The 22,804-nt window shown below is 53.8% G+C and overlaps 1 protein-coding gene across 1 annotated transcript in view; it reads left to right on the forward strand.

Moving 5' to 3' along the window:
- The first annotated feature begins 273 nt into the window (after positions 1-273).
- SLC9A1 (solute carrier family 9 member A1) overlaps positions 274-22,804 on the forward strand; it is a 52,694-nt gene continuing 30,163 nt past the window's right edge. The window contains exon 1 of the mRNA XM_069574906.1: positions 274-1,464. Coding sequence (XP_069431007.1) covers positions 1,113-1,464 — 352 coding nt within the window. The 5' untranslated portion in view covers positions 274-1,112. The remainder of the gene's footprint in view (positions 1,465-22,804) is intronic.

Genomic DNA, 22,804 nt, shown 5'->3' on the forward strand with positions numbered 1-22,804 from the left:
GGTGGCACGGTAACTAAATGTCTAAGGCAATAAAACATCATTCACGTTTCCTGGGAAGTCTCCATGAGACTGCGAAGGTGGATGTGAACAGCGCTTTGTCATTAGCACAGCATTTTACCCTTTTTAAAATTAGAATCTCTAGATGCTGGACTTTGGCCATCTCTGACTCTTCCCTTCTCTTTCGACGCGATCCTTCCTTTCCTCGGCGACAGGGGTCGCTGCATCGCGCGGGCACTGACAGGTCCTTCTAGCCCGCAGCGCCGGCTGCTCGCTGGTGCCTATAAGTGGCAGTACCGAGCTCAGCAGACAGCAGTCAGCCGCCGCCGGTGCCAGGGCTGGGGCTGCAACTGGAAGTGGAGCTGGACGCGGAGGAACTGAAGCTGGGCCAGGGTGCAGCGCAGCACGGCGCCGGGGCCGCAAGGAGGGGCATTTCGCTGCTGGCCCACCGCGAGCCGCCCCCAGCCCACGCCAAGGCGCCCTTTCTCCAGGCCGCCTGCCTCCGCCTTCCGCCTCCCTCCATTTCCCCGGAATCTCAGCCCGGCGCGCCTGCACCCCGGTCCTTCTTTGGGTGGGGAAGCTCCCGGCCGCTCTCTGGTTTCACTCCTTCCTCGCAGCCTGGGCTCTCAGCTCCCTTTCTTCTTTTCCTGGACTGGGTCCCACCCCCTTCGATCCCCTTCTTCTAGCTCAGGCTCTCTACTCCTTCCCTTAGCAAGAGTCCCAGCAGCTCAGCCACTCTTCTCAGCAGAGGGTCCCCGCCTTCCCTTTTCCTTGCCTGCGGTCCACCCCCATCCTGTTCCTTCCTCTGTCCCTAGGGTGCTGCCTCTCCCCTCCCCCACCCCCTTTCCCAGGCCTGGAGTTCCAAACCTTTTGGTCTCCTCTTATGGTCCTAACTGGGTCCTGGTCCCTCTTCCCCAGTTTGGCGTTCTAGATCGGGAACCCAGCCTTCTTTCCACCTCCAGAGGACTGCTTCCACAAAAACACATCTCTCAAACATGAACTTTGCCTAGAGATTCTCGCAGTCTCTCCTGCCCCCTCCTGCTGAGCCCTTGCTACCTATGTCCCAGGTCTTACTCTCATTTTGCTAAGGGTCGGGGGGGTGGGTAAGCAGCGGGATGCTTCTGTGGTCTGGCGCCAGTGGCCTCCCTCCGCCTCGAATCTTTCCGTCGTTGCTTGTGGTGGTAGCCTTGGTGGGGCTGCTGCCCGTTCTCAGAAGCCATGGCCTCCAGCCCAGCCCTACCGCCAGCACCATCAGAGGCTCAGAGCCGCCCCGAGAACGTTCAATTGGGGATGTCACCACCGCCCCACCGGAGCTCGCCCCCGAGAGCCGCCCAGTTAACCATTCCTTCGCTGAACACAGCCCAAAGGCTCGAAAGGCCTTTCCAGTCCTGGGCATCGACTACCAACACGTGCGCACACCCTTCGAAATCGCCCTTTGGATCCTACTGGCCTGCCTCATGAAGATAGGTAAGTCCACCTAGCCCCCGATGCTTCCACTGTCACCTAGCTGAGGAGCCTGTTCCCATCCTTACCACTTGAAGCTGCCCCGGAATGAGGGTCTGGACTGGTTCTGTATAGTAGGCGGCCTCCATCCGGCCATCTTGATGCTTCTCAAACTTGAGCTCTGCGGCCTCCTCACATGGGAGCGGGGTATTGCTCACGGGAGAGAGCAGGACTGGAGGATGCTTCTGGTCCTAGGTACCTTCAGCGAGGCTCCCAGGCCTGGCAGGCCTCCTCTGGAGCCAGGTGCCCAGCTGTGTGTGTGTGAGACAGGCGTGTCTTCAGCAAGTGACACAGTCTGCTCTGTCACCAGCCACCAGTGTAATTACATGCTTCATGGAAAGCTGTTTCAGGATGGAGGATCTTTCTACTTGGTTTGCCTAAGGAGTTTGAGTAGAGTGGGCAACGTGTGTGCTGGAAACTTACAGGTGTGGTGGAAGATGAGGCATCACTGTATTCTCACCTTCCTTCCTTCATCCCTGGAGTGTTATCCATCAGCTCTGCCTGCCCAGGCTGGTCAGGAGCCCCTGAGTCAGTTTCCTGCCCGGGAATGCCATTCTTTATACAGTTTATGGGACAGGGGGCCTTGGGAATTCCTGAAGTCTGGTTTGAGGTGGGGGAGAGGGAGTGGAGGATGGTCAAGCTCACCTCCAGGTTGCACCCTGCTGCGTCTCAAAGTGCTGTCCAGCTGGGCCAGTCATGGTGGCCTGCCTGCTACTCAGCCAAGTGGGAGAGGGATGGGTGGAGAAGCTCAGGATGTTCTGATATGAAGAGACTTTGAAATGTTCTTTTTGGAAGAAGGAAATAGAAAAGTGGTTCCCCTCCAGAGGCTGTCTCCCCGCTAGGTCTGGGCACTCTGTTCTGCTGGGTGATAGATGCTGGAGATGCTCCAGGTGATAGGTGCTCCAGATGCTGCTGGAGCTCCCCAGAGCCTGCCCGACCCAGAAGTCCCTGGAAGTGGTGTCCTGGGGGGCTTTGACATCCGCCTTTGCCTTTTTAGCCCCCAGCCAGCTGTGGAAGGCACGAGGGCCTGGGACTCTGCTGGTTTGGGTTTGGAGAGTTTGTGATTTTTGGCAGGAAGCCTTGCAGCTCTCCCAAGGACACGCGGGAGCTGAGGGCGATGCCAGGCTGGTATGAGGCAGGCTCCGGGACATGCTGCAGGAGGGCTCGGGTGCTTCTGTCGTGACAGATCTAGGAGCTGGCTTCCTGATTCAGGGCTTCGGTGCTGTGACAGTGGCAGGCCTGTACATCGGGCTGGGCCACCAGCACCTATCCCCTGATGGCAGCCTGGAAAAAAAATCAAGGCCGGGGCAAGGGGAGTCGTGTGTACTGATTCTGACAAATACATGACCTTGAACAAACTGGGCTTTTTTCTGCAGGTCTCGCCCACCTGTGAAACCGGCAAGAATCTCTAAATTTGACCATCCATTGAATCCTGAAGCCCCTGTGTCCTAGTTTGTTGTAAGAAGCTGAAGTGACTGGTGTGTCATTTGCCTGTGTGAGACCAGGAAGAGGCCTCATAGGCACTATTTATAAATTGCCCTCCTCCTCTCTCCAACCCCGTCACCTCCCAGCCACACCTGGCATTGTGTTAGGGTATGGGGGGGCGGGGGGACTAGTGCACGCACGTGGGGCTCAGTGATTTCTGGTAGGTCGACAGCATGACCACTAAGCTCCTACTCTGGACAGCCAGGAGTTGGTCCGTGCAGGCCTGACTCCAGTCCCAATGGGACCAAGTTTGGCCTGATTTGTCCCCACCAAAACTGTGCCGGGGCCCCGGGAAGTTGGCAGAGGTGGTGCCATGACACGGGTGTCAGCCTAGAAGTTAGGAAACTTGGCCTTTTGTCCCGTCTCCCTTGTGACCTTGGGCCAGTGACGCCTCCTCACTTGTCAGTTGATCTTTGTGGCTTCTTCCAGGTCTGACATTTCTGCCATTCCACTGACTTGGGTAACCCTGGCAAGTCATTCAGCCTTGGGCCATAGTTTTCCCATTGTAAAAGTGAGGATGCTGGATATGATCTCTGAGGGCCTTTGCAGTTGCGAGAGACTGTGTCTCTGCTTTGACAGGACGTTTTTCTGCCTCTGGAAACAGAGGTGCCCTCACACCCGGCCATCCTGGGGAAGAGCATAGAAAGGTGATCTTAAGGGTCCCTGTTCAGGTGGCCGAAAGTGAAAGCCCATTTCCCCCTTGTGTTGGCTGTCTGTTGTTTGGCCACACAGCTTGAGGGATCTCAGTTCCCCACCCAGGGACTGAACCGAGGCTGCGGCAGTCAGAGCCTGGAATCCTAACCACTCGGCCACCAGGGAACTCCCCCCGCCCCTTTGCAGTGTTGAACTGAGGCTGGCACCCCTCTGGCCCTTACCCTCTCTGACTCTCAGTTTTCTCAAGTATAAAAGGGGGAAATACTAGCATCCAGTTATGATGCTGCTGACGTGGTGAGGACAGAAATTAACACGCGTGAAGCTGCCTTTGTGCTCACAGGAAGCGCTCAGTGACGTGCAGCCACCCCTGTTGGTAGTTTAACCACCTCAGGTAAACGCCTCCCCACCTCAGCCTCCTAGAGCCTTCCTCGGAGGCTGGAGGATTACGGATCTCTCGGCCTAGGCTGCCGCCCGGAGCCCTTCCTTCAGGTTTCAGGAAGGACTGAAAGTCAGTCCCACCGACTTTATTCTTCTTTTCACTTTAGCAGGTCCTGTGGGGAAGGGACATGGTGCCAGCTGACTCCGGGGGGTGGGCTGTGGGACCGAGGCCATGCTCGCTCTCAACTACACTCTGGAGCCTTGGAGTTCACCTTGGGGTCTTGCCTCTTCTCTCAGTGCTCCAGCGTAGGTAGGCGCCCTGTTGGAGGCCTCATTCTGGCATCTGTGACAGCTGCTTCCCTTGCACATCACCTCTCCTTTAAGAACAGAAGGTGCTGTGTGCAGTTCTCACTGTTGTCCAGGTCGTGAAGCAGAGCCTCAGGTAGACACTGGCCGAGGGCGGATGGCATTAGAGCCGAAGAGTAAAAAAAAATTCTTCACCTGTACACCCATGGCTGATTCGTGTCAATGTATGGCAAAAACCACTACAATATTGTAATTAGCCTCCAATTAAAATAAATAAAATAAAATTTAAAATAATAATAAAATGATGCTATTAAAAAAAATTATTTTGGCCGCACAGGCGTGGCATGTGGAATCTTAGTTCCCGACCAGGAATTGAACCAGTGCCCCCTGCAGTGGAAGCACAGAGTCTTAACCCCTGAACCTCCTGGGGAAGGCCCTAGAGCTGAAGTTCTAGAGGAGATGCTTCTGGGTTCTTTCTGAGTGACTCAGTGGGTGACATGGGGCAAGTCTCTTCCCTTCTCAGGCCTTTTCTCTCTCTGACAGTCTCCTTTTCCAGGGGATCTTCCCAACCCAGGGATCGAACCCAGGTCTCCCGCGTTGCAGGTGGATTCTTTACCAGCTGAGCCACACGGGAAGCCCGACAGTCAGGGATTCTTGCCTTTTTCCTCGTGGGGAGGGCCTAGTGATGTGAGTGGGGGGTGAGCCCCCTGGGAGAACTGTGAGAATGACTCCAAGCCCTGGGTAGGACCACGCTGCATCCCACCCCACCCCTCACTGGGGTTTGAACCCTGCATGAATCCCGCTTTGTCTCTATGTTTACCTGGCTTCCAGTCCTGTGTGTGTTTCAAGGGAGTGCCTTGCTGTAACCCAGCTCTCTACTGGCACCCCGTACAGCTGTTTACCCACGTCCAGCTCCTGGCAGCCCGTGAAGCAGGTATTCAACTCGTCTCCTGACCACAGACCAAAAAAAAAAAAGCCTTCCTTTGTCCCTTCACATCTTATAGCTTTTCTTGGTTTTGGTCTTTGCAAGGTGAATCCTGACGTGTCCTCCTCAGAACGGGTCTGTGAGGAGGGGAGATGGGGGTCGTTATTGCCCAGTTCACATGTGTGGATATCAGACCCAAAGGCTGGTTTCCTGTGTAAGACTAGAACTCGCTTCTCTCACTTCTCAGGAGAGAGGAACAACTTGAAGGTCACCTTGAAACTGTCCCTAGAAGCCCAGGTGGAACTCTCCAGAAAGGAAAAGGTGACCTTTTTCTCTTTGGGAAGAAACAGCAGAATACCCGCGGGACAGGCCTGGGAGGGAGGTTCAGGCAGGAGCCCTGGGTCCTGGGGCGCCAGGGCACTTGGAGGGCCTCTGCTGGTCACGTGGCCTGGGCTTCACTCAGCTGAGCCCCCATGAGATGCCCCTCTCCTCTCTGTCCTCTCTGTCCTGCCCCTTGTGGCCGCTCCCCCTCCAGTTCTGGTGGGAAGGACAGACAAGGTCACAAAGTCGGGGCTCTGCCTCTGGTACCTGCGTGACCAGGCACCTGGTGTCTCTGAACCTGACTTGCCTCATCAGGAGGGTGAGGATGCCGTCTCTTTCTTCCAGCATCGACACAGGGGCCGAACGTGGGATACCCAGCACGGAGTCCAGCACTGTGGCGGCTTTTTCAGGGCCTGTTCAGGTTCCTCCCCTTTGGGCGGTCTTCCCAGGCCACTCCAGCCCACAGCCATTGCTTTCATTTCTCCCCCAAAGCCGTATCCCTTATTGTTTATCCACAGCTTTGGCATCCGGCCTAGCCTGTCCTGTGACATCTCTTCTGTTGGGGGGCTGTGTGTTTTAAAAAGAATTACCATTTATTGAGTATCTGCAGAGTAGTGTCAGGCAGAAGTAATCTCGTTTAATTCTTGCTAAAATTGGATGAGATAAAGGCTATCTCTGTTTCACAGATGAGGAAACAGCTCAGGGGGGTTATCCGCTGTGATGTGGAGCTGCCGTTCTCTGCTTGAGTCATGGCACAGCCTCCTCTCAGGGTACAGCTGCATCTCCCGCCCTCACGTTCCCCTCAGCAGATGCCTGGCCTCTGCAGGGAGTAGCTGCCCAGCTCACCGCACCTGCTAGCAGGGATTTTAGTACTCCTTGTCGGAGCTGGCAGCTTCCCAGGTGGCTCAATGGTAAAGAATCTGCCTGCTAATGCAGGAGACGCGAGTTCGATCCTTGGGTCAGGAAGATCTCCTGGAGAAGGAAATGGCAACCTACTCCGGTATTCTTTCCTGGGAAATCCCAAGGACAGAGGAGCCTGGCGGGCTACAGTTCATGGGATTGCAAAGAGTCGGACATGACTTAGTGACTGACCATGCACGCCTTAGGGGCTGGCACTTGTTGATGGCAGGAGCTCTCTCCCTCCACCAAGAGAGCCATCGGGGTTCTGTGCCGGCATCCTCTGTCCCCGTGAGCCTGCATGTGTGCACCTGAATCCCGCAGCCGAGCTGGGCCTATCCCTTGCCCTCTGCTAGCGACCCTGCCTGCCACCTCTTCGATCTTTCAGTGGTCTGACCCAGCTTGCTTCTTCCCTGCTTGGACGGGGGAGGACCAATTAGAGGGTCGTTTCCTTTTGCCAGCAGGGGTGGCTAACCTTGTGATTACCATCTCCGGCCTCTGGGTGGAAAGGGTGCTGGGCTGCTTTGGGTTACCCTTGGGGCCCAGCAGGGTCCCCTGAGAGGCAGCCTCTGTGTTGAGAGCAGGTGGCACAATTGTCTTTAGCCCTTTAAGGCAAGTGGAGTTTAGTACTAATTCTCGTTAGTATTGTAACTTGTTTCCAAAGCACTTGCATATACACTGTTTAATTCTAATCTTCTCAATGGTCCTGTGGGCTAGAATAGCAGGTGGTGCTTTTGTTTTCGTTAATATTTATTTATTTATTTGGCTGCACTGGGTCTTAGTTGCAGCACACAGGGAGCTTCAGTTTTTGTTGTGGAATGGAAATTCTTACTTGGGACATGTGAGATCTAGTGCCCTGACCAGGGATCGAACCCAGACCCCTTGCCTTGGGAGCACGGAGTCCTGGCCACTGGATCACCAGGGAAGTCCCTCGCAAGTAGTACTGGTGTACCACTAATGACATCTAATGTAGCAGATGTCATTTGACATCGAAGGAAACCTCAAGCAGTTCACTTAACAAGTAAGGACCCCAGACTTATAACCCAAGACCCTGTCCTCTTTCCTGCCTGGTCAGGTCATTGTGACGGGAGACCGGAGGTCCCAAGAGGCTTTAGCTAGAGTAAATGACCAGACACATCCCTGTTGGTGACCTGAACGGTTGACAGGAGGGACAGTTTCCTCTTGGAGGAAGGACGGGCGAAAGAAGCCTGGTGGTTTGGGTTGCTCTGGAGCCCAGGCCACCTCAACTCCAAGTCCTTGACCCCTCACCACACGCCTAGTATTTGCATGAAGAAAGAGTGTGAGCGTGTGAAGGCTGACTCAGCCTTGGGGTCTGTCCTTCTCCTAGTCTGTGGAGCAGCAAGCTTTTGAAATGGAGAGCTTTCCCTTTCCCTTGATGTGTTGCAGGCCCTCTGGGAGGAGAAAGGAGAGGCAGAGGAGTGAATTACAGCAGAAAACATGCAGGATGGGGCAGAAGAGGGAAAGTCAAGAGACCTGGGATCTGATTCTAGCTTTTTGCCGCTTGTGTGACCTTTTAGGCAAGGCACCGCTTCTCTGAGCCCTCTTTGCTCATTCGCAGTATTTATATTAAATACTTGTTAATTATGTGAGCCGTCACATATCAAGCTCCTGTTTGAGACGCTGTGTCAGATATTGCCCGGCTGGAAAGCACTGGGGTTGAAGCTCAGATCTGTGTGACTTTGGAGCTTGTGTTCTTTTCATCATCACGCCCTGATTCCCTTTCAGTTCAAAAGCTTTCTTTTTCCCATGATCATTTTAAAATAGGGAGAATGAAGGCATTTCAAGTCTTGGCTGCTCTCTGTGGATCATTTCTTGGGTTGGGGGGGGGGGTAGTAAAACTGTGCGCCCCCCTCCCCCGAAAAGCCTTGCTGTGAAGCAAATAGGCCTTCTCGGAGGTGGTGGCATTCAGAAACACAGGAGGGACCTGGGCTCTCTTCGGGAACGCCAGCCTGTGTGCAGCTGGCTGGCAGGCCTGCCTCTCTCCCTCTATCCTCCTGTCTCCCCCCCGCCCCACCCCCCCTTTCCTTCCGTGGTGGGGAGAGAAGGCTCACTCAGCAAACCCAGGACCTGGGTTATCCCTGAGTCATCCATCGCCTGTGTGGGCCTCCTTCTGCAGCGCTCACTCCCCCTGCAAATGTCTGAGTCAGACACGTCTCCCCAAGGTTGTCTGCACACACCGTGCTAGGCCCGACCATCTCTTTAGATGCCGGCAAGCATCAACTGGTACTTTAAGGCAGCCCGTGATTACATGTGGGTATTTTTAATCTTATAGGCTAATCTAATTTTAACTGAACTAGGTTTTGAGTTGGGCTCGGATCAGTGGGCTGCCCCCACCCCCTTCCCTGAGATCGTGCTGACTTCATTTCCTTCCCCCTTAAAGTTCTATCAACACATGAGGCCAGTTTGGGGGTCTGTTAGGTCAGACGTTGACCCCTGAGTTCTGACACTGACTTGATGAGAGCCTGGAGTTTCCCCAGATTACCCAGGCAAGCGCTTTCCTGAAAAGATAGCGTCCTTAAGCAGCTCTGAGCAAGATTCAGAAGAAGTCCTATTCCTTCCCTAGTCCCCTTCCCAGTCCCTTGGGGGGGCACTTGCCCCCTAAGCCCAGACTGGCCCTTCCACAGTGCTGGGCCTGTTTGAGACCAGGTCACGGAAGGCAAAGAGGTGACATCACAGACGTGTACCAGCAGAGTCTATAAGTTCACCAAAATAAGAAGCAGTTAACATTTACATAGCACTTCTGTGTGCCAGAGAAACTCACAGAGGCTCTGGCTTTGGGCTGGCCAGGCAGGACTGAAGACAGCTAATTAATTCATCTGTTCCAGCTGAGGTCGTAGAGGGAAATGAGCCGAAACCCACCAGCAGGCTCTGAGCTTGGCGGCCCATCGGGGAACCAGGAAGGGTGAGAGACCCAGGCCCGGCTCACCAGGAGCTTCCAGTCTATTTGGAGAAAATGGTCTCTCTGTGCCGAGGGCTGGGCAGACTCCTGGCAGAGGCAAAGTTCAGAGGGAAGAGGCAGTGCCCGAGGGCACAGATGGTTAGAGAAGGCTTCTCAGAGGAGGGGGAACTTGAGCCAGTCTTGAAGATGGAGAGGAATTAGGGAAGCAGGCAGGACAGAGAGCTATTCTTAGTACGTGACTCCTACCAGAATGTCAGCCCTTTGAGGGCAGAGCCTTTGTTTGCTTTCTCCTCTGTGCCTGGCATGGAAGAAGGGCTCCAAAAGATCTGAGGGGACGAGTGAGTGTATGACTGACTTCCATGCAGAGATAGTGTCCGTGGGAAGGGTTTGAGGCAGCCAGGAGACCTGCCTGACACAGAGGGATGTCGGGCGCCAGCCAGCCCCCGCCTCTCCCATCTCCCTCTGCTTCGCGCTAATGGAGGGTCTGCAAGGACATCCTCTCAGAGCTGGGAGGGGTCTCGCTGGGAGAGTCTGGATCCATTTGGTTTGCCCTCAATTTGTATAAGTAAAAGCAAGATACCAGAGCTTCCTCAGGGAGCCGCCAAGAGCCCTAATTGAATTTAGCTTTTCCCGGTAAGATTCCTCAAGTCATCAACCGCACCACGACTGTGAATTAATGAGACCAGTGGTCATAGACTACGCGAAAAGGCAGTCTCGCTAATTTATAGTTACCCAGACAGGAGGACTTAAGGCTTCTCTCTGTTTCTATTTGTGTGTTGGAGGTGGGCTGGGGCCAGAATCTCCTTTCGGTGGCAGATTTATTTCTATAATTTGAATACATAAAACACATTCATGGTAAAACAAAACAAACAGAAATAAAATCCATCAGTAGAGAGGGGTATTAGGGTAAATGTTAGCCTCCTCACTTCTCTGACCACCTCCACTGTCACACTCCCCAGGTTACCCCTGTTAACTTTCTTGTGCACCTTTTCAGAAACTCTCGTGCATGTATGAGTGTGGGAGTGTGAGGACAAATTTAGCTTTTTTTAAAAAGTGTATTTTTAAAATGTGGTGTTTATTTTTGGCTATGCTGGGTCTCCATTGCTGTGCAGGCTTTTGGGGGCTACTCTCGGCTGCAGTGCACAGGCTTCTGATTGCCGTGGCTCTTGGGCAGAGCGCAGGCTCTAGAGCAGGCGGACTCCGGTGGTTGCATCATGTGGGCTCAGAAGTTGTGGTTCCTGGGCTCTAGAGACTAGGCTCATGGGCTTAGTTGCTCCGTGGGACATGGGATCTTCCCAGACCAGGGATCAAACCCGTGTCTCCTGCATTGGCAGGCGGATTCTTTACCACTGAACCACCAGGGAAGCCCCCAGATTTAGTTTTTATAAAGCCACTTGTGGAAGGAAAAGAGCTCTAGGCTTGCAATCAGGGACCGGGTCTATGAATCAGGGACCTCTTTCCATGAATATTGATCTGTGGCACATCATTTTGCTTCCCTGGGCCTTAGTTTACCTGTCTGCCAGTTTCAGTTGCTGAAAGGCTCTCTGGGACATTCCCATAGGAAAAGCAGTCATCCCAGGGGAACTCCTGCTCTTATGAGGCCTGGGCAGCCTGGCTCTTGGAGGGAGATTTCCGCAACCCCATTGTTTCGGGGAAGGGTCCACTGCTGTCATGAACCCTGGTTTCAAAGCATAGAATTCTCATATTCATGATCATGGTCATCTCCAACTCTGGTTCAGGGTTATGGGATTAAATAAGTAGGTCCACAGAGAGCCAGCTGTCTTGCTTGGGAAGAAAGTACAGGTGGGAACTTGTGTGGCTCTGACTGAGATGCTGAGGGGCTCAGAGAGGAGGAGAAGAGATGAGGGAAGGCTCCCTGGAGGAGGTGATCTTGAGCAGTGGGCCAGATGAAGAAGAGGAACATCACTTGATGGTGGTGGGAGGCTTGCTGTTAGAAGGGATCCTGGCTTAGGTGAGAGAAGGGACTGGGTGACCTGCTTTTCTTCTAGAATCTAGGTTTCTAAGAATCTTTCTGAGTCCTTGATGGAGTTTGGGGGCCCATGGTACCCCCCAAAATAGTCTACAAATATTTGTGTCTTTTTATTGAGGAAGAAAGCCCATAGTAGCCACAGATAGCAACGGGATCAATTCCCCGCACCCCCATCCCCGCCAGAAACATTAAGAGCTTTTACCCTTTGTCCTGTGGGAATCTGAAGACAGGTAAAGGACTTTCCTCGGATGAGTGTGTGTTAGTTGCTCAGTCGCATCTGATTCTTTGTGACTCCATGGATTGTAGCCCACCAGGCTTCTCTGTCCATGGAGTTCTCCAGGCAAGAATACTGGAGTAGGTAACCATTTCCTTCTCCAGTGGATCTTCCTGACCCAGGGATCGAACTCTGCATTGCAGGCAGATTCCTTACCATCTGAGCCACCAGAAGTGGTAGTTAATTCTGTCCTCAGTGGGATTTGCCCGGGGAACTGCAGAACTCTTTGTAGGCACGGGGAATGAACCCCGTTAGAATAAGCAAGCTGTGTCCTGGGAGAAGAGAGGGAAAATGACTCTGTAAAGTAGAGAAAAACTTTTTTTGATTGGGGATCAAAGCAGACAAGAGAGGCCCCCTTGCCCAGTGTAGGCTGGCAAGGTACTAGGTTCATTCTGCCCCCTGATCTGCTGAATTTCCAGGGTGAGCGCTTCTCATACCCTGGGAGGTCACTCAGGCCTTCTGCCGTTTTTCTGTTCTAAGTGGCCAAGGCCCAGACCGTCCTCTGAGACTCTGTTAGGTGAAACAGCTACCTTGGAGGCAGTAGAAACGTGTCCTTGCTTCTGAAGGGGATAAGCTTTGAAGGCATAATACTAGGCAGTCTTGATTGGCCTCTGCTATTTCTTGGATTGAGGACCGCCACCTCCTGCTCTGACCCTGCTTCTGGCAGTGAAAATAGAGAATATTATTCTACCTGTAGGATATTAGAGGTAGAAAGAACCTAATCATAGCCTGTGGTCCCCGGACCCAAAGGGGAACTGGAGATGTTTTGATCCAGTCCTCTCATCTCCCCATTAAGGCGCAGAGAGGATGTGCCCAGTGTCACATGAATTAATGGCAGAGGGAGGGCTTTCCCTGTTCTGTTAACTAACCCAGGGGTCTCTAGGCAGTAAGAGGTGGACCAAGAGGAGGGGCCATGGCCTTTGGCCTGGATGTTAGTATCTGAGCAGTGGCAGCTCTCTGCATGCATGCTTAGTCACTTCAGTTGTGTCTGACTCTTTGCAACCCTGCCAGGCTCCTCTGTCCCTGGGATTCTCAAAGCAAGAATACCGGAGTGGGTTGGCTGCCATCTCCTACTCCAGGAGATCTTCCCGACCCAGGGATCAAACCCATGTTTCCTAGAGCTCCTGCGCTGGCAGGCGGATTCTTTACTGCTGAGCCACTGGGGACACCTGGTAGCTCTCTAGTGGGCCCTAAAAGCCTAAGGAAGGGCGCTTCCTGCTGGACTTTCTGTCAGAAGAGCTGTTCCTGGCCAGGAAGCCATTTGGTTTTGTCCAAACAGGTCCTTGCAGGAGAACCAAGTGCAAGCCTTGTAACCTAGGAGCTTCTGTTCTCACCCATCCGATTCTTCAGGCCTTTGACTCCTTTACAAACCAGCAAAGAGCCTGAGAGCTCTGCTTTTTATTGGATCTTTGCCATCAGTCCAGGGGATGAGATCTTATCTCCTGGGGCCAGGGCCCACAGGAATCTGGATGTCATACCATGTAGGCAGGATGCCAGCATGGAGGCAGGGCATCCTACAGGTAGGATTTAGATGAGACGCTTGAGCTCACCCCACTGAGCCCAGCCCAAGGCTCTGAGTACAGCTCAGTGCAGGAGGGGAGTCGGCACCCTACCACACCCTCTGGGCCTGCCTGACTGGTGGAGCTAATAAAGACGCACAAGAACTGCTTCTCTCAAGGAGCTTAAGGACTCGTCTGAGGAATTCAGTGTAGATGGAGGAGTCAGGCAGTAGAAACTGGGTGTAAGTCGAGGTGCAGATAGAATTCTTGGAGGGTAGAGAGGAGGCAGAAAGACCTTCCTGGGACTTGCCCAGTGGTCCAGTGGCCAGGACCCCATGCTCCCAGTGCAGGGGGCCTGGTTTCAATCCCTGGTCAGGACTCTAGATCCCACAAGCTGCAACTCAGACCCGGTACAACCAAACTTAAATAAATAAATGTTAAAAAAATAAAAAAAGGAAGACCTTCCTACCTTGGAGGACCAAGGAGGCTTCACAGAGATGACTGGTGAACTAGGCCTTGAAGAACAGGTAGGATTTAGATGAGACGCTTGAGTGAAACAGGGCTTACTGGGCACAGCCCAAAGCTTTGACTTGGGGCAGGGCTTTCGGATTGCAGAATGTGGCCCAGAGCAGTTTCCTCAGGAAACATGGTAGTTAGAAACAGAGGCTTTGCAACTTGACAGACCTGGGTTCAAGTCTTAGCTCAAATCTGTAGTGACTCGGGCAAGTCGCTTTCCCTGTTTGGGTCTCAATCTGATGATCCCTGACATGGGGATCTTCCCAGGCGGCATGAGTGGGTAAAGAACCTGCCGGTCAGTGCAGGAGATGTAAGAGATGCTGGTTCGATCCCTGGGTCAGGAAGACGCCCTGGAGAAGAAAATGGCAACCCACTCCAGTATTCTTGCCTGGAGAATCCCATGGACAGAGGGGCCCGGCAGGCTACTGTCCATGGGGTCACCAAGAGTCAGACACAACTTAGCATGCACGCGTGCAAACATGGGGTAACACCTGGCAGAGGTGTCGGGAGGATTCAGGGAGAGTGCCCTTGTCAGATGTGTGACAGAGTTTGACACATTCTGAACATAATGATCAGGAGGAGGAGAAATAGTGGCTTATTTTCTGTGACTCCTGAATCTCCAGCAACTGAAAAATCACTCAGCAAGACTTCCTGATCCCTGCTGGGCATCCAGGGCTGCGCTAAATGCAGGGGTGAGGTGGCTACGGATAAATAAAATTTATTATTTCAGTGAAGTGGGTGGAGCGCTTTTGAGCATGCATCAGAAAACCTTTTGGAGAGATACTGTCATTCTCCTTTATACAAACGAGAACACTGAGGCCCAGAGCGCTTGGGTGGCTTGCCTAGGATCACATAGCCTGACTGCGGCACAGCTGAAGCCAGACCCGGGGCTTCCCATTCCAAGTACCGGGCTGTATCTCCTACATAACAGTCCTTTCCCCACCTCGCTGGAGGAGCAAGACTTATCACGTGAAGCATTTAATGAGCAAAGCGAGATTTTGTATGACAATTTGATATGTAACTATAAAAGCACTAAATTTTGCAGAACAGACGATGATTTTTAAAATAGACTCAGCTCTGATGAGGTGCCAGGTGATCTGTGCCAGTGTTAAGGGCAGAGGATTCTGCCACTTCATAACTGCATCACCTTGTCTGAGCCTCAGTCTCCACAAGCAAATGGGATAATGTCTGTAAAGCCCTGAGCACATCATAAGCGCTCAGAAATGGGAGTTACCACCATCCTGTAGCATTAAAGGAAGAGGAGGGAATTTCCTGGTGGTCCAGTGGCTAGGACTCCACGCTCTCACGGCTGAGGGTGTGGATTCAATTCCTGGCAGGGAACTAAGATCCCACAAGCTACAAAGTGTGACCGAAAAAAAAAAAGAAAAGAAAAGCAATTGTTTTAAAAGAGGAGGAGAGGGTGAAGTCTAGCAGTGGAGGATGATTTTAGGTAAGGGGGCTGGAGGATGTTGGGGTAGGGCTGACTGTCGTCGTGACTGGGATGAGCATAGAATGAGACCATGAGCTGAAGTGTCTGAGTTTGATCGTCCGTTGGGAATCAGTCCACCCTAAAGGAAATCAGTCCTGAATGTTCATTGGAAGGACTGATGTTGACACTGAGACTCCAATACTTTGGCCACGTGATGCAAAGAGCTGACTCATTTGAAAAGACCCCAATGCTGGGAAAAATTGAAGGCAGGAGGAGAAGGGGACAACAGAGGATGAGATGGTTGGATGGCATCACCAATTCAATGGACATGAGTTGTGTAAACTGTGGGAGTTGGTGATGGACAGGGAAGCCTGGCGTGCTGCAGTCCACGGGGTCGCGAAGAGTTGGACACAACTGAGAAACTGAACGAGAACCTGGGATGGGTGTCCTCGGACACAGGCGGTCAGGGAGGAGCTGCCCTTGAGTGAGACCTCAGGGTGCCTGGCCTTGTGCTGAGGGCTCCACGCAGCCTGTCATGGTCTGAGTGTCCCCACAACCCTGAAGGGTGTGAGTCTGGTGTCTGCCTCTATCCAACTTACAGCTGCCTCGGGAAAGTGAAAAGAGGGAATAATGACGTGCCCCCTGATAGCTGCCGTGCTGGTGGTGGTTGAGTCACTAAGTTGAGTCCAACTCTTGCAACCTCATAGGCTGTATCCTGCCAGGCTCCTCTGTCCATGTGATTTCCCAGGCAAGAATACTGGAGTGGGTTGCCGTTTCCTTCTCCAGGGAATCTTCCTGACCCAGGGATCGAACCCAGGTCTCCTGCATTGCAGGCAGATTCTTTACCAATTGAGCTACGAGGGAAGCTTCTATAATAGCTGTGCCACTGCCTGAAGCCCAGAAAGACTTCCGGGAGGGGAGAAAGGAGGCTGGAATGAGCAGGGGTCTTTGTGCCGCTGTCTGCACCAGACCCTCACGTGGTGGTGGTGGGGTGGCAGGTCAGGTGAGGGTTGTAGCACGTGCTGCGGGCATGGGTGGGCAGCTGAGAGGAGGCCTGGTCAGCTGGGGGGAAAGTCTGGGCTGGGGGTCGCTGAGAAATAAGATTGGGTAGGTGAACTGGGCTGAATTGCGAGCATCTAGACCTCCAGCCAGGGGGCTGCTGACTCACAGGCCTCTCTGGATGGGAGGACAGACGGCTCCACGGGTCAAATGGAGCCCCTGCCTTGCGTTTCCACCTCTGTCTAAGCCACGACGAGTGTCTCTAACCCGGTGACTCCAGCAGTCTCCTGGCCCACTCCCCTCCGCCTGTGATCAGCCCTCCACAGAGCAGCCGGTGCAGTTCATTTAGAAATGTAACCAGCAACATGGTGTTCCCGTGTTTGCTGACAAGTGTCTGACTCTTTGCGAGTCCATGGACTGTAGCCCACCAGGCTCCTCTGTCCATGGGATTTTGCCAGGCAAGAATACTGGAGTGGGTTGCCATTTCCTCCTCCAGTTCCTGTGTTTAAAATCTTTCAATTGCTTCCTGATGAACTTGGGATAAAATCCAGGAGAGGTGTGGCCCATCTACCCCTCTCTCCTTCACTCCCTGCTACTCTTTACCCTGCTTCACTCACACCAAGCTTCTTGGGTTCCTCAAACCAACCAAGCCTTCCTTACCAGACCTCTTCCTCCATGGGGCCGCGGCTCTTGCTTTCCCCCACCTGGGAGACTGCTTGGAGACAGCCACAGGCTGGCTGCCTCGTTCAGGCTCTAAATCAGATGTCACCTCTTCAGATAGGCCTTCCTGGCCACCTAGTCTAGCATGTAGCCCCCCTCACCACCCTCCACCCAGGCCCACACGCTTCTGGGTGCTGAGGTCACAGCCAGGAGCAAACTGAGGGGGCTCCTGACGTCAGGGGGTTCGCAGGCCAGCGCGCGGTGTTGAACAGTGGACACAACGTCAGGCGGCGATAAATGGCCTGAAGGAAATAGATAGGAGAAAGACGTGCTGCTTTGGACGGTCAGCGAAGCCCTTTCTAGGGAGCTGGCTTTTGAGCAGAGCACATGACAAGAAGGAGCCTATCTTTCAAAGATCAGGGCCCCTGAAGAGAGCATGTTTGAGGAACCTGGGGTGGAGTAAGAGGGAGGGGGTGGTGTGAGGACAGAGAGGAAGGTGGGAGCCCAACGCTGCTCGGCCTGTGGGCCTGGGATTAGGCATCAGATCGGGTTCTGGGTGCACTGCCGCTGAGCTGAGCCGGGACACACAGACCACTGGTCTGGCCCGGGGAGGGAAGGGATGGGGTGAGCACCCTAGGGGTCAGAGATGGCTCCCAGAGCTGGCCCGGGCTCTGGGCTGGCCACAGCGAGCCGAGCAAAGCAGGACACTGGCCCAGGGCCATTCTGCCAGGTCTGTGAGAATAGGAGCAGAGCTTGGGAACAGTCACCTCTGGCCAGGCCGGGAGCAGGAAGGAGAGCCCTGTTCAGAGAGGAGTGGAGCGGGAGTGGGAGGGGGGTGAGAGCACATGCAGCGGGGAGGGGCCAAGTGAGGTGCCAGCCTCTGCTGGACTCCCGGCTCAGCCCTGCACCCCACCCCGCCTCAGGCAGGATGTCACCAGACCTGTCATGTGGGAGGCGAGGCACTGCTGAGCCCCAGGACCCTGACATGCCTGTTCCTGGCTAAACCCTGGGCGCACGTGGCCTGGGGAGTTATCAGGCCCAGAAAGGGCTGGACCGGAATCAGAGAATTAGACTCGATTGTTGAGAAGGATCCTAGAGACAGAGTCAGGAGTTCAGGAGGTGTAATGGAAAAAGATAAGGGCAGTGGGGATTAAGAGGCCTGGACTCGAATCCTGGCTCCTGCTCGCCCAGCTGTGTGGTGACTGATGGGCGGCGTTGGGAGGTTCGGTGACGGTGCTGTGGGGAGCACCCAGCAGCAAGGGCTCATCCGTGTCTGGCCCAGCCCCCTGTGTCACAGAGGAGGAAGCAGAAGGCCAGGGAGGAAATGGCTTGCCCACAGGCCGCAGGGGGCGGTGGCAGAGCTGGGTTAGTTAGGGTCTCAAGTCCCGGTCTGGAACTCTTCCGCGGTGGTGGGAGGGGGCCTTCGCTCCTGCTGGGTTCCAAGGGATGATCCCGCTGCCCCCGGCGCCCCACCTTCTCCTAGACTCGCCTCTGAGCACCTACTGTGTACGCATCTGCAGGGCTGTGCAGGAGGCAGCTGACAGTTCTGTGTGGGAGATAGACATGCAAACAGCTTAAATACAAGGCAGGCCGAAGGGACGCCGGCAGGAGGCGCGATGCAGCGTGGGCCCTGGTGGCAGACGGGCTCTGTTCTGGTGCTGTCACTTAGAACGGAGTGGTGGTGGGGCCTGGACCGGAGTTGGGCCCCCGTGGAAAGGCCTCTGATCCGCGGCCGAGCAGTGAGGACGGGAGGTTTGGGAGGGAGGCGTGACTCCATTCAGACCGTGGCTGAAAGGCCTGTGTTTAGGACGAAGGCCCTCCTGGTGGGTGGAGAATGAACTCGGTGAAGTTTTCCCCCATGTTCTTGGCTCTGGGAATGTTCCACCTCCTCCCTCCACGGATAATTATCCTTCCTAAGAAACTGATCAGATGGGAAGCTGCAGGAAGTGGTTTGGGACAAGGACTGCGTAGGAGTTGGGGGGAGAGCAGAAAGGATGTCGCAGGAGAGGGGATCGGTGCCAAGCAGCAGGAGGTGGCTCCCTTTGGAGGGGATGGGGGAGCCTGGGCAGGCTGGAAATGTAAAGCATAGGGCGGTGGCTCGGGAATCCAGCTTCCTCAAAGCTCCTCTGCCCCTGGTCCCTGGTGGGGAAGAAGGTGAGATCAACCTGCTGGGTCCGGGTTTTCTGAGTCAGCAGGAGCTGGGGTCCTAATGGGCTTCCTAGGTGGCGCTAGTGGGAAAGAACCCACCTGTCAGTGCAGGAGACATAGGAGGTGCAGGTTCAATCCCTGGGTTGGGAAGATCCCCTGGAGAAGGAAATGGCAACCCACTCCAGTGTTCTTGCCTGGGAAATCCCATGGACAGAGGAGCCTGGTGGGCTATATTCCATAGAGTTGCAGAGTTGGACATGACTGAAGCGACTTAGCACTGAGAACGGGGTCCTAATGGGAGAATGTGAGGCAGCAAAGTCAGATGGCTGGGGCACTGGGCCAGGGGTTTGAGCTAATCCCAAGCCCACCTCTGCCGCTTAGCTGTGCTTCCACATTTGAAATTCCATCTTTGTGGCCCAGGGTCTATTATGGCAGGTGGGTGGGTGTGCACAAGCCTTCCTCTCCCTGCGCAGAGCACTCCAGCCATCCCAGCTCCCAGTAGGCTCAAGTCTTTAGCTGTGGGCCTGGCCTCTGCTCCCTTTTGGCCTTGCGGGTTAAACTGCAGCCCTCAGCGTGCTGAGCCTTCCGGGGAGCCAGGCTCCACCCACTTGGTGTGAGCAGGTAACTGAACCACGGTAACTGGTGGTTAATATCGAGCAAGCCAATCTTGAACCCAGGGGCAAGGCTGCTTCTGCAGAGAGACACAGGGACCCTGTGGGGAGATTCAGGGCATCCTTTGGGCAGTCAGGGTTCAGTGTGGCCTGGTGGCTTAAGGTCTTCAGAATCTAACAGACCTGGTTCTGAACCTCAGCTCTATTCCCTTTGAGCTGTATAGCCTTGGGCTAACGACCTGTGTAACCTGTGAGCATTTTTTTTTTCTGGAAATAATTCTCACCTGCATTTTTTAAAAAACCTTTCCCCCTCTGTTTATTTAATGGAGGAGTAATATACATCCATGGGACTTCCCCGGTGGCTCAGGGGTCAAGAATCTGCCTGAGGTGCAGGAGACACTGGTTCGATCTCTGGGTTGCGAAAATCCCCTGGAGCAGGGCATGGCAACCCACTCCAGTATTCTTGCCTGGAGAATCCCCATGGACAGAGGAGCCTGGCAGGCTACAGCTCATGGGGTGCAAAGAGTCGGACACGATTGAGCGACTGGGCATGCATGCACCTACGTATGTACATACAGTAGGTTACACTGATCTTAACATATACATACAGCTGCTGATCATTTACCAATATTGCACCCAGACGGAGATAGAGGACGTCTGTGTACCCCCAAGTCCCCTCTGCCTTCCCCAGTTTGCACCCCCACATGCCCCCGAGAGAGCCACCAGTTTGGTTGTGCCTGTTCTTCGACTCTATATACCTAGTCAGACACAGGTACTCTTTGTGTCTGGCTTCTTTTGCTCGGTGTTTCCTGGAGGTTCCCCTTTATCTTTGCCTGTCCCAGCGGTTTGTTCTTTCTGTAGCTGTGTGTGATATTGCCTTGTGTGCGTAAGCCGTAGTTGATTCATTGTCCTGTTAATGGGCATTTGGGTTGGTTCCCTTTTTGTGACAATTATGAATAAGGTGCTATGAATATTCTTATACACCATAGGGTCTTTGCGAAAATTGAGAAAAACAATTATAGCAACATGTTTAATACTGAGGGTTTTTTTTAAGTCATTTATTTATTTCAAATTTTTATTTATTTATTTTTTTGGCTACACCATGCAGCATCCAGGGTCTAGTTCCCCAACCGTGGATCAAGCCCACACCCCCACTTTGGACCACCAGGGAAGTCCCCCTAATACTGAGTTTTGACTTAGATCTGGTGCTCAGAAGATTCCGCCCAGATTTTTGTTGTTGCTGTTTGTAAAAAGAAAAATAACAAAAACAAACCAACAAACACTACATGAGTATTTAAAGAAAAATATTCAGGTCATATCCTTTTCACTCCACCTCTCCTTACCCGCCCTGCTCCTCAGAGCCACCCCTCCACACCCTCGCTTAGAACCGATCACTCTCCACAGTTCAGTGAGTCTGCCCGACTTTTCCCTACAGTTGTGTGATGTTCTTTTTAATAAAAATAGTTTCACAATAATAATCATGCTGTTCATAATATTTTGTGACTTCACTTTTGTCATTAAATCTGATCTTTTAAGAGTCCCCTTATCCGCCTCAGTGGAGCAGTTCCGAGAGAGACAGGCTAGGTGAACTCTTGAACTGGTCTCTTGGGCCTTCCACCCTAGCCTGGCCCGACTGCCCTCAACTTTCTTCTGTGTGGAGCCCAGGGTGCAAGCCCTGGCTCAGTTGTGCCCTATCTGAGTATGTTCTTGGGCGTAAGTGCCTTGAGCTTTTTTTTTTTTTTTTTTCCTGTCTTTGACTTAGGAGAACCCATACTTGCCTCAGAAGGATGCCATGATGTTTACATGAGACCAAGTATGGGGAAAAGACAAAGCAAAATGGAAAGTGACGCATGTGTGCTGGTTATTATGTAAAATCAGAGGCTGTCAGAGTTAGAAGAGGCCTCTGAGAAGCTTACTCAGCCCATTGTCCGACACACTGAGGAAACTGTGGCCTGGGGAAGGCCACGGAGCCAGCAAGTGATGGAGCCAGACCCGAACCGAGGGAGCTGTTGGAGCTACAGGGGACCGCCCCCTCCACCCGATTCCACTCTCTCTGGACCAGAGCTTGGCTCTCATCAGTCCACTTCCTATCTGTGGGGACTCCCTGCTAGGGAGGAAGGGTGCTCTAGAAAATTTCCAAGGCTCAGTCTCTCCCCTGGTTCCTGGCTGAGGCCACTGGGCGCTAGAAATTCCAGGCAGTGGTCTGGTTCCCCACCCTTCCCTGGTTCAAGAGTGCAGAGATGCAGGAGGGTGGGGGGCAGAGGAGCCTCGGATGGGAAGGAGACGCAGCCCTGGTCTGGGACCCGAAGACCCGGGGCTCTGTCGCTCCCGGGGCTCTCCATGGGGCTCTGCCCCATGGAGCTCACTTCCTCCCCCTTAGAAGCCAAGCTAGCACCCCTGCCCCTGTCCTCTCAGACAGACAAGGCCTGGATCTGAGTAGTCAGCTTGTAGCTCAGTGTCCAGGTCTCCTGAAACTTCTTCTGCAGGAGAGCTGTGGGAGGTCTCCCAGGCTGGGGAGATTACAGCCTAGGCTGAGGTTACGATTCTGGAAGCAAAGGCCTGACCAGCGCGGGCTGGGCCTCTGCCTCACCACCCGGCTCCTTCCCAGGAAGCATTTAGTGTGATAAGATACCGGCCCAGGTGGGCCCCACTTTGCTTGGTGTTACCGCCTGCAGTGCCAGGCACACAGTGGCCCAAGTGACTCCTGTGCCCTGGCTCCTGCCTGTCTAGGAGGCACAGCTCATTGTGAAAGCACCCCGGGGGGTGATATCAGGGAGCCGGGCAGGCCCTTCCTTGGGAGTGCCCTGTTGGTCCAGGGTGGAGCTTGGGGACAGCCTCTGAGCCCTGGTATCTGCCTTCAGGGCGAGGTCATGGAGTGACACGTGTTCTAGTGGCAGTGACTGGTGTCTGGCCCAAAGAGTAGGAGGCACCTCCACCTGGCGCCCAAGCCTTGCCCTCCAAGGCCCTCTCTGCCTTCTTCAACTCTGTGGGCCTCACCTGACCCTGTGAGGTGGCTGGAGGTGTCCTCATTTGTAAAGGAGGGCCCTGCAGTCTGGAGAGCTTAACTACTTAGCCAGGGTCACATGCACCAGAAAGCAGAGGAACTAAGTGACTTTGAAGTGTAGGAAACCAGAGTGAAAGAGCCCCTGAAGTTCCCTGGTCCTTTTCCTCCACAGGGGAGCAAACCCAAGGCCCTTAGTTGGGGCAGTGTGGGGCCTGGTGTTCAGGGACAGTTTTCTGTCCTTTCCACTGGTAACAACAATAGTTATTCCATTCCAAGGCCCCCAGCCTG

This window comes from Ovis canadensis, chromosome 2 (genome assembly GCF_042477335.2).
Source record: "Ovis canadensis isolate MfBH-ARS-UI-01 breed Bighorn chromosome 2, ARS-UI_OviCan_v2, whole genome shotgun sequence".
Lineage (NCBI taxonomy): Eukaryota > Metazoa > Chordata > Mammalia > Artiodactyla > Bovidae > Ovis > Ovis canadensis.